This window comes from Exophiala viscosa (assembly GCF_022695815.1).
Source record: "Exophiala viscosa unplaced genomic scaffold EDD37scaffold_6, whole genome shotgun sequence".
NCBI classification, from domain to species: Eukaryota; Fungi; Ascomycota; class Eurotiomycetes; order Chaetothyriales; family Herpotrichiellaceae; genus Exophiala; species Exophiala viscosa.
In genome coordinates, this window is record NW_026944358.1 from 1,123,444 (window position 1) to 1,136,170 (window position 12,727).

Consider the following 12,727-nt stretch of genomic DNA (forward strand, 5'->3'; position numbering starts at 1 on the left):
GTTATTAATTACTACAGGCTGATGATATACTCCCATCCCAGCACGGGCGCTCTCATGAGACGGCAAAGCCTACAAGCAAGACCGGGACGAATGTATGTATGTATGCACTAATCAACAACGAAGTCATCCCAGCTACTAAGCGACTTGGTATGATTCGATGCAGCACGCCATGCTCTGCTCTTTCATCATCGATATTCTTTTGGAAGTGGCTGACATGTAAATGGTTGACTGAAATCCGTGGCGGCACAGAAATAACAGAACGTCGTCTCGTCAGCGTCGAGAACTCGAATAAAGTCCAAGTACGTCGGAGTTGCCTATCTAGGCAGTCACACCTCCCGATTAGGCTAGTCTCCAACGCTTTCATGGCACGAAACCCTTGACGTACTGGTTGTTCTACGAGGAGAAATTATTCGAATCACTCCGACGAACACTGCGGTACTTGACCCTCCAATCTTGACACCCAGCGAAAATTTGACCATGACCAAATCTTTGTCACGATGTCTTACTAAGACGCCAAATGCTCGTTCTTCACGCCCGTATGTGTACGTCAGCCTCGGAGCAGTCCTGGTGTTGACAGCGGCAACACTAGTGTAAAACTGGTGTCCCTATGCCCATTTCCACTTGACGGCCGTCTCAAGGTGAAGATGTAAGCAGTCCGATTATGTGCATTGCAGGACTCCCTGGAGATATTGCGCAGGTATCTCCATTTAGTCCGGCGGGTTCCTCAGAGTCAGACCGTGCCGTTTTTCTTCTGGACCGGGCTTGCTCCGTCACAAGGCACTGGGGTTCTGATCAACTGGAGGCGGTTTCTGGCCGTAGACAATATATCTGGCCATTCAATCCGTGATCAGCTCGGTGTTCCATGACGTCGGAAAACTCAGATATCTACCCACATAGGCCAATAAGCATGTATATCTTTGTTTTCCAGATCCTTTCTGACCTCCAGCAGAAACGCCTCTGTCTTTTCCAAAGTCCAGCCCAGGACTCTCGTGAACAGTCCGATAGTGAATCCCTGCAGGCCCTGAAGTGCGTTGTAGTGGTTCCACAGGCCCATGGTCTTCAGCTTTCCGTCCGTCGGCCATGTGTTTGTCGGCCACTTGTAGACTATGGTTCTAGTATTGACGAATCCAACCTGGCGCATCCACTCCTCATACTGGACGGGTTTGTTCGCTGCTTGACCGACTCGGACCGTCGCGTCAAGAAGAAGGCGCGACCATTTGGACAGCGCACAATCGTCGGACAACGTGCCATCGTCACATCGGATTGGGTAGCATAGTTCTTGCATTTCTAGCCATCCGCCTGGTTGGAGAAACCTACATCAGATTCCAAGGTCAGTGATATATTGAACAGTTGGGCTGACAAGGCAACGGAAAAGCAGTCCTCGGGACGGCATACTCGAAAGCTTGGGTGAATAGATTGCGCTCTTCGATTGCACAGTGGTGTTGGCGGCAGTGAATGAAGTCAAACCGACGACTATATGTCCAGGGTTCATTGGCGTCGTCGATCTCGAATTGCACGTTCGATGGGATGCTGTGCAGTTGTACATCAGCGCGTTCCATTTCTCCCCAGTGGGAGATCCGCTTACATACAAGGAAGGTTGTGTGGGACTCAGGTCGTTCGCAATGACGAATGCTGAAGGACATTGTTCGGCTGTGACTTGTTATGGGTGTCGGCCCAAACTGGAAGGCAAGAAGCGCCTGGGACAAGAGTCGTTGGCAGTACAGGACAAAACTTACCAAACTCAATAGCCCATATACCGCTGCCGGTGGCGATATCTAAAACACACTGCGGCGTCGGTGTGATCGGTGCGAGATGGAGTTTGCCGTCGAGCATGATCTCGAAAAGGTGGTGCTGGAGGTCTTTCCTCGGGATCAATCGTCAGCCTTGGTGACCGCCCGTTAACCGAGCTGGAGGGATTGTACCGAGACGGCCCATTTCCAACTTTGTCCGACGAGTTCAGCGGGCCAACATGGCAACATGATCGTGAGGAACATACCTCGTCATTGGGGTATGCATAGCCTGCAATCACGGAAAGTGCAACAGTCAGTAGCGTGGACTGGAGTCGGGCCCACTACCGTGGAAGGAGCGTAGATCGTGAATATACTGACTGCCGTCTTTATAGGCGTGATAGGTCCGTCCATTCTCAACTCGATATCTGTAGACGGACGAGGCGACTGAAGTCCTCAGGCTATTTCTGAATTGTGGTAGATCGTCAGGTACGAAGTATTCGGAGCTGGTCCCAACCGTGTCCGGCGGTCGTGCTCACTCCTCTAAATTGCTTCCATATGCCGAATCATGATCTGCATCATCTTCCACGTCTGCCTCGTGTTCATCTTGCAGGTGCAGGTGCAGGTGCTGATGCTGTTGTGGCGGTCAATCGCTGCTGCTTTCAGTTCGAATAAGGACCCTACATCTGGAATGTGCTCTGTATCCATCAGAGACCCAGTAGAGTCCAGAATCAGTCACCATAAAAAGTCCTCCGCAGACATCGAGGGTTCTTTGTTCTGCTTACATATGGCTGGGAAGGCCATACTTGACCGCTGACCATGTAGGATAGGCGATGATGTCGACCGCCTTCTCGCTTGATCCGGTGAATGACCATTCCAAGCCAGATGCATCACAAGGAGTCGCCTAGAGGTCAATGATCCCTGGACGAATACGGCACCTCAAAATACTACAAGGCGTCGCTATTCGTTCATTCTTTAGCGAGAGCGCCAGCGAAGAGTCCACTAGCTGCATGTCATCCGTTTACCCGATGCATAGCGTTGATACATGTGAAGGAGTAAAACGTTGCCTTGACAGACTTCAGCAATTGCCTCTTATAGACATCAACAAATTGAAGATCCCTCGTTTTCGTTTTTGACATATCCGAAGTTAACAAGGTTCTACGGACCTCTCCAAGATCCAATACGCACCATGTCATATTCGCTGCTATTGATTGGCGTTGGTCTTGTGGTGGCCTATCTTATCACCATCTCCTGTTACCGCCTCTTCTTCAGCCCGCTCGCAAAGTTCCCAGGTCCAAAACTTGCCGCGCTGACCTTGTGGTATGAGTTCTGGTACGATGTCGTCAAACGGGGTCAGTACTTGTTCAAGATCAAGGAGATGCATGATCGATATGGTAAGTCTGCCTCATAGTCAAGACATGGGTGTTGAATGGCCATTCAACGGGTATCACAGGCCCAATCGTCCGTATCAGCCCATACGAACTTCATGTCAATGATCCCAATTTCCTCCCTGTACTGTACGCCGGCGGCTCCAAGCGCAGAGACAAGTATGCCTGGGCTCTGAGGCTATTCGGCAGCTCGGGCGCATCAATAGCAACGGCGAGTCACGATGTCCACCGTATGCGCCGCGGAGCAATGAACCGTTACTTCTCCAAAGAGAGCGTCCGGCGTTTGGAGCCAATCATTCAGAGCAATTTTGAGAAGCTGTTGCAGAAGCTGGCCGAGTACAAGGGATCAACGAAACCATTGAACGTCAATTTGCCATTCAGCGCTTTCACAAGCGACATCATCACCGAATACTGCTTTGGAAAGTCCCACAATTGGCTGGATAGACCTGGATTCAACGAGAAGTTCATCGAGATGATGGCCAGTGTGCATGACATGGCAGCCCTAGCCAAACAATTCTGGTTCGTCATGCCTCTCATTGATATGCTTCCCGACTCGCTCGCAGAGAGCGTGGATCCAGGCATGCAGTCTTTCATCCAATTTAGAAGGGTAAGATTATCAAGACCTCGCAGAGCTAAGTCAGGCTGAGATTGCTGCAAGGAAATGAGAAATCAGATCGATGAGATCCAAAAAAGTCGAGCCAAAGGAGAAAAGCCCCAGACTTCGATGAACGCCACAGTCTTTGATTCGATCCTCGACAGCGACTTACCTGAGCATGAGAAGGAAATGGAGCGCTTATGGCAGGAGGCGCAAGTGATTTGCATAGCGGGAACCGAGACGACGGCATGGGCTTTGTCTGTCGTCACGTTCCACCTCCTGTCGAGTCCTCAAGTACTGCGTACGCTGCGCGAGGAACTGGAGGCTGCAATTGCCGAGCCGTCCCAGAGTGTCGAAACCAAAGATCTCGAAAAGCTGCCTTACCTGGTAAGTAGACTCAAGACGTGATAATGGGACCTGGAAATTGATATGTCCGACTAGACAGCCATCATACAAGAGGGGCTCCGGCTATCTTTTGGTGTTAGCACTCGACTTCAAAGGGTGTGTCCCGATGAGACCTTGACATTCGACGACGGGAAGAAGCAGTGGAGTGTTCCGCCCGGTGTAAGTCACAGCGCCCGTAGTCGGTATCTCGAGTCTGACCTCTTACTAGACCCCTGTCGGCATGTCTTGTGCTCTTGTGCATCTCAATCCCGACATATTTCCCGACCCTCTCGTGTTCGACCCCGAGAGATGGATCAAGGAGCCTCAATTGAGCCGGTATCTCTGCTCATTCGCAAAGGGATCGCGTCAATGTCTCGGGATCAATCTGGCATATGCCCAACTATACCTCTGCGTGGCTGGTATCTTCCGACGATATGGCGGACCAGGCAACCCGGGACCATCAGGGTATTTCGAGCTGTTTGAGACGACGCATGAAGACGTGGAGCTAAAGTACGACTTGTTCGTACCTTTTCCGAAACAAGGGTCAAAGGGGGTGAGGGTGTTGGTCAAGTAGTATTCTGTAGCGGCGTAAGGTTACGTGGAGCGTCAAGTACGTCAAGTACGACTTCTGCCGCTCTGCGTCGGAGTGATTCGAATAATTTTTCCCGTATAACAACAAGTACGTCAAGGATTTTGTGCCATGAAAACTTTGGACGTTAGCCTGATCGGGAAACTACGACTGCCTAGATAGGCAGTACATGAATCATCTGGATTTATTCAAATTACACATGTCGTTGCTCCTTAACATCTTTCATTACTATGACTGAACATTCGTCGAACCTCGGCTGATGCCTTTGCACCGTTGCTGCCCTCTCAGACATGGCATAAGCAGTTTGCCCTCATGGTCGTGCAGGGTCAACACGCTTCAAGTGACCCGACCCAAGCCTGCATCTGCAATCAAGGAAGTTGCCCATGCAGGTCATGCGAGACTGTCGACTTCAGGTCCAAGCAACCGACTCCTGCACAGTCAGTGGCGACAATCCCAGCATAGATCTAGTAGAGTGACAGTCCCGAAGCTGTTGAACCCCCCAAGCAAGAGATACAGCTCCAGTCTATCACCAGCACCTGTTGTCAGCGAGAAACTCGACCCAGCACAAATTGAAGATGAGGTAGCCGCAGAAGTCGACGCCAGGTCATCAGCCTCGGACCCGTCGCCAACGACTGCCCCGACTACATCGTCTTCCTCCGCGCCTCGGCCGTCAGCGTCTCTTCTCGACCCAACCTCGCCGCACCACGATCTTGCGTCCTTCCACGCTCACGCTCGCCGTACGGGCCTCGATCCAGAAAGTACAGTCTACACCGGCACCTCCTACGAATACCTCGCCCAGACCACCCTACGCTCTCATGGCTTCGACCTCTTTCGTGTCGGCGGCCGAGGCGACCGCGGCGTGGACCTTATCGGACTATGGCACATCCCGCGCGTCTCTAAAGTGAGTGGGCATTGGAAAGAATCCACCAACCGAGACGGCAAGACCGAAGTGGAGACAGACACTCTCAGAGTCATGGTCCAATGCAAGCGTATGGTCGGGAAGCGCGCGAAAATCGGGCCAAATCTGGTCAGAGAGCTGGACGGTGCCGTCAGAGGAGCAAGATTGGGAGCTTTGTTTGATGCTTTGGGCTTAAAGGGCCAGGACGACACGGCAGAAGACGAGACATCAGGTGCTGGTCCGGCGATCGGCGTGCTCGTAGGTACGAAGCCCGCGACCAAGGGCGTGCTCGATACGATGCGCCGTTCGAGCCGGCCTCTGGCGTGGATTATGATGGAGGAAGTCAGCGGCGGATCCGACACTACTACTGCCCTAGACGAGAAGGCGTCAGAGGCTGCGAGCAGTGTCGGCTCCGTGGATGACAATGCACGACGGGACACATCTTCGAGCTCGAGAGAACCGAACGACCAAGCCGCATTAGCATTGGACTCGACCAATGAAGCACTTTCCGACGTCGACCCAGATGTCGACGCCTCCTATGCTGCGCAGGCTTTTGCTCCACCAAGCCTTAAAGGCCGCATCAAGCAGATTCTCTGGAACAAGGCAGCGGGCGACCTGGGACTAGGCGATGTGCACGTCGTCCAACGCTACGACGCATCAGGACGGGAAGAGGTGGTGCTCATGCGAGGAGGGCGAGTTTGGGGTGGTTCTTGACTAGGTATACTATCTTCTTTTTTGTCAGACTTAGGGTCGAAAGACTGGCAGGCATACTCCATCCTCAGCGACGAGGATAGATATCCATCGGGTATGGAAAAGACTATACAGGGCCATGTCTCGTTCCATCTTGTAAACGCCGATAGCACAAAACAAATGCACTTCAGAGCTCTCGTTCTCCGTGTCACTCTCAGCTGTCCCAATATATGGTATCATACATCCTCATCCATGTAATGCACGCTTGGCCCCTGCATCATGCTCATCCTGTTCCTGCCAATGCTCGAACTCGATACCATTTCTATATTCCCTTGGCCTCAAATGCTTTTCCTCGCTCGAGCTTACAATTTGGCTTTCGGCGGCTCAAGCGATGGAAGCAGCATATCGCGAATATCATTAGCCGCCTCATTCAAGTAGAAGCTCATCCTCTCGCAGCCCAACTTCTTGGACACCACGTTAAATTGCAGACTGTTTCACTCCGTTAGCCAAACTTCTCACGACTGAAAGGTGTTCAACATACCTGTTCTCATTGATCATATAAGCAATACCCCAACCCTGGTCGATAACCTGACTCCAGCCATAGCCGTTGAAGTACTCGGAGCTCAACTGGCTGGAGCTGACGTACCAGGTGGAAGAGTAGGTGTAAGCTGGGTCCTTAAACAGCTCGGGCACCTCCTCGCCCGGCTGTACTAGCTTCTTCAAGCCGAATAGATGTCTGTCGACGCCGTACCCTTCGCTCGCATCGGCGGTGTATTGCACGTGAGCCTTGACGGCGTCACGGAATAACCGCTCAGTCTCTTCACGCGAGGTCGAGGCGTCGGCCATGGCGTCGCAGAAGGCGACAGACTCGTCGGACACGGTTCGAGTGGTTTCCGTCCGGCCTTGCTGGTATTTCCGCGTCGCGGCCGATTCGTAGGTGGGTCGGTTCTTGCCGTACATCTTGTGGTAGGCGAGCTGAATCACCATCTGCACGTACGCGTCCGGAGAGCACTTGAACTTCTTGATCAGGCCCTTTCCATAGCCCTGGTATGCTTGGACGCGCAGGTCGTGCGAGGCAATGACCTGGCGGAATTGTGCTTGAGCTTGTGCCAGGTCTTCCAGCACGGGGGCGGACGTCTCAAATCTCAGGGGAGTGGGGTCGGGCAAGTCGGAGCGGATGCTCGGGTTTTCGAAGTCGAGCTTGTTGTGTACGATATAGGCATTGACCGTATCGCAGAGGCGGTGCGTCGGTGTGCCGTCCATCATGCTGTGTTCGCCCATAAAACCTGCTGTGCCGTTGTCGTTGATGATGAACTGTATCGGCTTGTCGAACCATCTGTTCGCACCGTCACCGTGCCAGTAGACGTGAGCTCGCTCCTCGAGAGTGACTGGAGTGCTGGCGTCGAGACAGACGAAAAAGGAGGATGCCTCGAGTTCCTTCAGGACGGCGGCATTGAGAGGTGATGCAGCAAGCAGGTTCTCTCGGGCTTTTGCGCCCTGATCACGAGGTAGCGAGGTAAGGGCGCCGATGGGATCAGCCATCTGGGCGTTTCTGTAAACCTTGTTGAATTGTTGTTCGAGCTCGGCTGTACTCAGCTGTTTCCCGCTGATGTGTGTTTGGACCTTGAAGAATTGGTTGTTTCGCATGACAATGATATGCTCGTTGCCCTCGGGGCCGTATTGAATAGGATAATCCACGGGCTCGGCGGCGACACGGGAAGTGTTAAACATGTATTGGTAGCTGCTCATGGCCATTGGCTTCTTGCGCATGTATTCGGGTTCTAGCGAACCGGCGTCGACTTGCTTCTTGAACTCGAGGGCCGCTGTGGTAATGGCTGCAGCACGTTTGGCAGGATTCCTTCGGCGGCGGTCGTCGCGGAAGGAGTAGAAGTAGGAAACATAGGGAACGACAGGATCTTTGTAGCCCAGGTATGCCCCCTCGTTCCACCAATCTATTATCCAGTTCTTGACCTTGGGATCTTGTGCTTTGGCTATTAATCTGTCTTGTAGAGTGTGTCCCAGACCACCTGGCTCGTTGAAAGCAGCCACAGCCTTTTCCGAAGCTGCAAACTCCTCCTTGGTCAGAAGAGGATGCAGGCTCTTGAGATAGCGCTTGGAGGTGTCTTCGAGCGAGGGCACCGGTAGTCGAGGTAGGGACTCTTCGAATCGGAGCATGTTGCCTTTGGATTTGTCTTCTCGGTACTCTAAAGCCATCTCAGTATGGTTTTCTCTCGTCCATGCTTCTCGGTAGCATACCCTCGGTCGCCCTAAGCTGCTTCGCCGTGGAAGCCTTCCTCTTGTTTGCTGGAGCCATTGTGAAAGACTGGGCCATTGTGATCAGAAATTGACGTCAAGCTTGCAGATGGGGATACACATACCTTGACAGCTAGCAAAGTCTGGGATGTTCGTGGGATCGCAGACAGTGATGAGGTTGCTCGGCCAATGGTGGAAAACATTACCAGAACACTCAAGTAAGTCGGGAGAGAGACACAGGAAGGGATGAAAAAGGTTGAAAGCTGGTGAAGGGAACAACAGCGACGGCGCAGGGCACAAGGGAAACCTTTTAGATCGGGCAGGCTTCGGCAAGACAAGGCCTCGAAAATTGTAGCAACATGCTATAGCCGCGGCCGAATGGAGCGAGGTGTGCAGAATGATGTAGCAGCAGTAGCAAGTTGGAGTTGCCGTGAGGGATGCAGAGAAACGCAGCCAGCTTTGTGACCGATTGTCCGTTGAGCCGAGGCACTTCAGGCAACTCATAAAGGGAATGGTCAGAAAGTCGGCCTCGTGCAAAATCCACCCGGCATCCCACTCTCATCAAGGCGATTTCCCGGAGATTTACGGAGTACGGGGCCACGAATATAGGTATCTTGGAGGGTTTCCGTCAAAGATACGATCAATGAGGTACGCACGAAAGAAACAAAGAAAGAGGCTTTGCTTTATACTGTAGATGCTTCTCTTCTTTAGCTTGATACCCTCTATTTCATGCTTCCCTCGCATATTTTTGCAGCGTCTGACCAAACGAGGCAGATTCATCACCATCGTCCTCATCACCTTCGTGCCATGGCTCAAAAGCATTCAGACTGCACAAATGTCTCATTGTTGGGCGACCATGGGGACAATTCCATGGCTTATCGATGGTACCCATATTCAGAACCACCTTTTGCATCTGCTTCTTGGACAACGTCTTGCCAATCATGATACTCGATCGACATGCTCTCATCGCAAACATCTTTCGCACTTTGCCTGGTCTCGGGACCGCGTGGTCACTTTGTGCCCCGAAACCTGGTGCTTCTGCAAGAAATTGGATGAGTTCTTCCAGATCTCGAGTGTTGAACACAACTTCCTTGCTCAACGGAAGGCTGATGAGCCTGCATCTCTGCCCTACCATTCTTTCCCCGCTGGTATCAACGTCAACAAGAAATCCATTCTTCTCCAGCGCCTCATGGTTTTCGAGCACAATCTCTTCCTCCACTGCTGTCAGATCCAATGTGACCGGTTGAACAAGCCTTTGATTGCCCACAACAGTCTCAGTCTGCAGTTTCTCGAAATTGTACTTCTCATCTGATGCATGCTGGTCGATAATGAATAATTCATCCTTTTTCGATCTCGTAGCACCATCACCATCGGTACCGGCAGGTCTGACTGCGAGGATGAAGCCAAGATTAAATTGTCCCACAATGGACATTTTCGCAAAGTCCGCTTTCGATACTGTCAAAGAGAGCTGTATTTCCGGATCCTCCGCAAAATTGTCCTCGCCCAAGTGGCTGCCTGGGTACTCTTCGACTGTGGCGTTATGCGCAAGTTGTTCCATTTCGCGAGCCACAGAAGCCATGGAAAAGTCAACCGTCGTCACTAGGCTGGTCGTGGAGTCCTTAGTCTGACGACCAGACAGTGACTTTGTAGCCCGTTTCAGGTTCTCCTTGCTAGGTAAGGCAGAATTTTCTTCCGCGGCTCGGATAAGTTCAGCCACACGCGCTGCCTCGATCTTTTTCTTTTCGTCCTCATCCATATACTCGGGGTCAGATGCATCCGAGTCATCTTGTATAGGGGTGGTAGCTTGGTCGTCTGCTTTGGTACCGTCTTCGTCAGATTGATCACTAGGCTCGGGACTCCGGAAATCCCGCGGGTCTGGAGTCTGTATATCGTTCTCGACCTCGGACTCAGCTTCAGCAGAGCTTGTTCGGTCTGCGCCTTGCTCGATCTCGTCTTCTGTGTGGCCCGGGCCGTGCGCACCGAACTTGCGCAATGTCTGGGAGAATTGAAAAGTGGCAGGAGTCTTCGTCGGCCTCTTGCCAGGGAGACCCACTTCGACTGAACCATGATCCTCTTGCGAGCTTCTCGGCGAGCGAGGAAACTGTGATCCGAGCACCGTGGTCACAGTTTTATCACCGATCGTAATGGTGGCAATTTCCGCCGTGATTCTTTTGGGTCGCATCCGATCAAAAGCACTAGGGACGACTCCTTTTTCATCCTTGTTCAAAGGCTGGACGATCGACTGGATACCAGTACTGCCCTCGCTCTCGTCGGGAGACGAAATTTCACGGCTCTCTGCAACATTCGATCCCTGCTCAGCCATTCTTTTATTGAAGTCTCTCACGTGTATTTGCACTGGGGTATTCTGGGACGACTCTGCTTTTGGGGCAGACATCTGAATCTCCTTCTCTCGGCTACCATGAGATTCGTCTCCTGAATCGGCCAATGTTGGCTGCTCAGCAACCTTTTCCGCCAACTTCTCAGCTCGCCTCTGTCGGTCTTTGCGCAGCTTTTCCTGCATCTTCTCATCAAGTTCACTCTCATCTCTGGTGCTGGTAAAATCCCGAAAGTGTTGCCGCAAAAGAGAATTCGACGAACCTTCATCCTGGCTTCGTGCTTCTTCTTCTTCTTCTTCTTCTTCTTCTTCTTCTTCTTCTTCTTCTTCTTCTTCTTCTTCATTACCACCTCTCGCTTCCTCTTGAGGCAGGGATGGCTCCGAGAAAGAACCGGTACGCTTTTCAGTGTCTGGAGAGTCTGAAGGCAGGCGACGTTGAATGTTCAGTTTCTGGAAGGCAGGAAGCTTCGCCGTCTGCAGCTGAGACTGTGGAATTGTCTGATCTTGTCGCTCAAACATGTCATTCAGGGCGGTTTTCAGATTTTCTATGAGGGCGGCTGAATCGTGTAGCAATATAGTTCGTTTATCTGGGGATACGTTGACATCGTATGCACTGGTGTCCATCCGAAAGTCCGCAAAGATAAAGGGCGATTGAGATACATTGAATGATTTGTATACTTCGTTGATAGCTTTCGCGATTTGCGGCAGACCACACGGCCTTCCATTTACGAAGAACATTTGTCGATCCGGAGTCTGCCGTCCTTCGCCAAAAACAGGCTTCGATATGTGACCTTGAACGTGAATCGTCGGACCCAGCTTGTCCTTGCGGACCATCTGGGTCACTGTCGGCTGGAAGTCCAGGTCCAAGTCTATCGGGACCAGCGCCGCCAATGTCTTCGCACCATAAACATTCGCTATGTTCTCTCGTGTAGTGAGGTTGGCTTTGGTTGAAAAGACCGTCATGCTTTTGGCCTTCGGCATGGCATTCTTGACCGTGAACTTGAGGTTCACACAGATGCAAGCGTATGCATGCAGGAGGCCAAGGACTTTGCCATATTCCCTCTTGATGTTCTTCGATAGCTCTTTACGTCGCACCGGTAGTGGTTCAAACAAGTTTTCGACGGTTGCAGTAGTGCCCTTCTGGCAGGCTACGACAGTTGTCGAGGTCATCCGACCCATGGTATCAAAATCAAGGCGCTTGCCTTTGGGTGCTCCATCAGCCTGTGCAGTTGTGATATAAAATTTTGACAAAGCGCACAGCGAAGAAATTGCCTCGCCTCGAAAACCAAAGGTTTGCAAACTGGAGAGGTCATCAAAGTTGGATAGTTTCGACGTATAATGCTTCAAGGCTATGCTCTCGTAATTGGAGGGGGCGATGCCGGTGCCGTTGTCCTGAACTTCGATTGAGTCAAGACCATTGTTCTTGAAGCGAACCTCGATTGAAGTGGCCGCAGCATCCAGGCTGTTCTCAACCAGTTCCTTGGCCACAGAACACAAGTCCACAATGACTTGGCCAGACTGAATCTGGTGAACAGATTTGGCCTCGATGGCCTTGATGGTGGCCATGCCAGCCCATGATTGTTACCCAAATCAGTGACGAGGATCGTGGCGAACCTTCAAGCTTCCTAGCTGCGCAAGGGATGATGGGCGGCAAGCGCGATGGATGCAGTTGTGATCAAGGAGTGGACGGTTTTCTATGAAATATTGGGCGTGGTTAATTTGTGAGTGTTCCAGGTCAAAATAAGGTGCCAGCTTAGCGTCTCGGCGGCCAGCAGTTGCCTAAAGATTTAACTAGCACGACACATGGCTCCAGGCAGCCCGGTGCCTTGGTTAAGGCAGTGGTGGGGGCCGGGAGGAAAGTGTATAGT

At 51.9% G+C, this 12,727-nt stretch overlaps 5 protein-coding genes across 5 annotated transcripts; 2 read left to right on the forward strand and 3 right to left on the reverse strand.

Annotated features, from left to right (window-relative positions):
- Window positions 1–413: 413 nt before the first annotated feature.
- On the reverse strand, window positions 414–1,833 carry EDD37DRAFT_682004 (S-adenosyl-L-methionine-dependent methyltransferase; the record flags this gene model as incomplete). The annotated part of the gene is made up of 4 exons (XM_062819778.1): window positions 414–1,313; window positions 1,396–1,530; window positions 1,590–1,650; window positions 1,737–1,833. 4 exons carry the CDS (start codon window positions 1,831–1,833, stop codon window positions 878–880), a joined length of 729 nt encoding a protein of 242 aa, XP_062669692.1. The 3' UTR covers window positions 414–877.
- A 1,083-nt stretch (window positions 1,834–2,916) lies between these two features.
- On the forward strand, window positions 2,917–4,688 carry EDD37DRAFT_687154 (putative cytochrome P450; the record flags this gene model as incomplete). The annotated part of the gene is made up of 5 exons (XM_062819932.1): window positions 2,917–3,121; window positions 3,181–3,722; window positions 3,774–4,097; window positions 4,152–4,274; window positions 4,324–4,688. 5 exons carry the CDS (start codon window positions 2,917–2,919, stop codon window positions 4,666–4,668), a joined length of 1,539 nt encoding a protein of 512 aa, XP_062669693.1. The 3' UTR covers window positions 4,669–4,688.
- A 214-nt stretch (window positions 4,689–4,902) lies between these two features.
- Window positions 4,903–6,464, forward strand: EDD37DRAFT_440873 (uncharacterized protein). The gene has a single exon (XM_062812755.1). The coding sequence runs from the start codon at window positions 4,943–4,945 to the stop codon at window positions 6,293–6,295; it is 1,353 nt and encodes a 450-aa protein (XP_062669694.1). The 5' UTR covers window positions 4,903–4,942; the 3' UTR covers window positions 6,296–6,464.
- Window positions 6,465–6,633: 169 nt separating this feature from the next.
- On the reverse strand, window positions 6,634–8,485 carry EDD37DRAFT_565274 (carnitine O-acetyltransferase; the record flags this gene model as incomplete). Its single annotated transcript, XM_062814050.1, has 2 exons — window positions 6,634–6,760; window positions 6,813–8,485. 2 exons carry the CDS (start codon window positions 8,483–8,485, stop codon window positions 6,634–6,636), a joined length of 1,800 nt encoding a protein of 599 aa, XP_062669695.1.
- Window positions 8,486–8,973: 488 nt separating this feature from the next.
- Window positions 8,974–12,677, reverse strand: EDD37DRAFT_632589 (DNA mismatch repair protein PMS2). The gene has a single exon (XM_062816739.1). The coding sequence runs from the start codon at window positions 12,423–12,425 to the stop codon at window positions 9,252–9,254; it is 3,174 nt and encodes a 1,057-aa protein (XP_062669696.1). The 5' UTR covers window positions 12,426–12,677; the 3' UTR covers window positions 8,974–9,251.
- Between the last annotated feature and the right edge of the window lie 50 nt (window positions 12,678–12,727).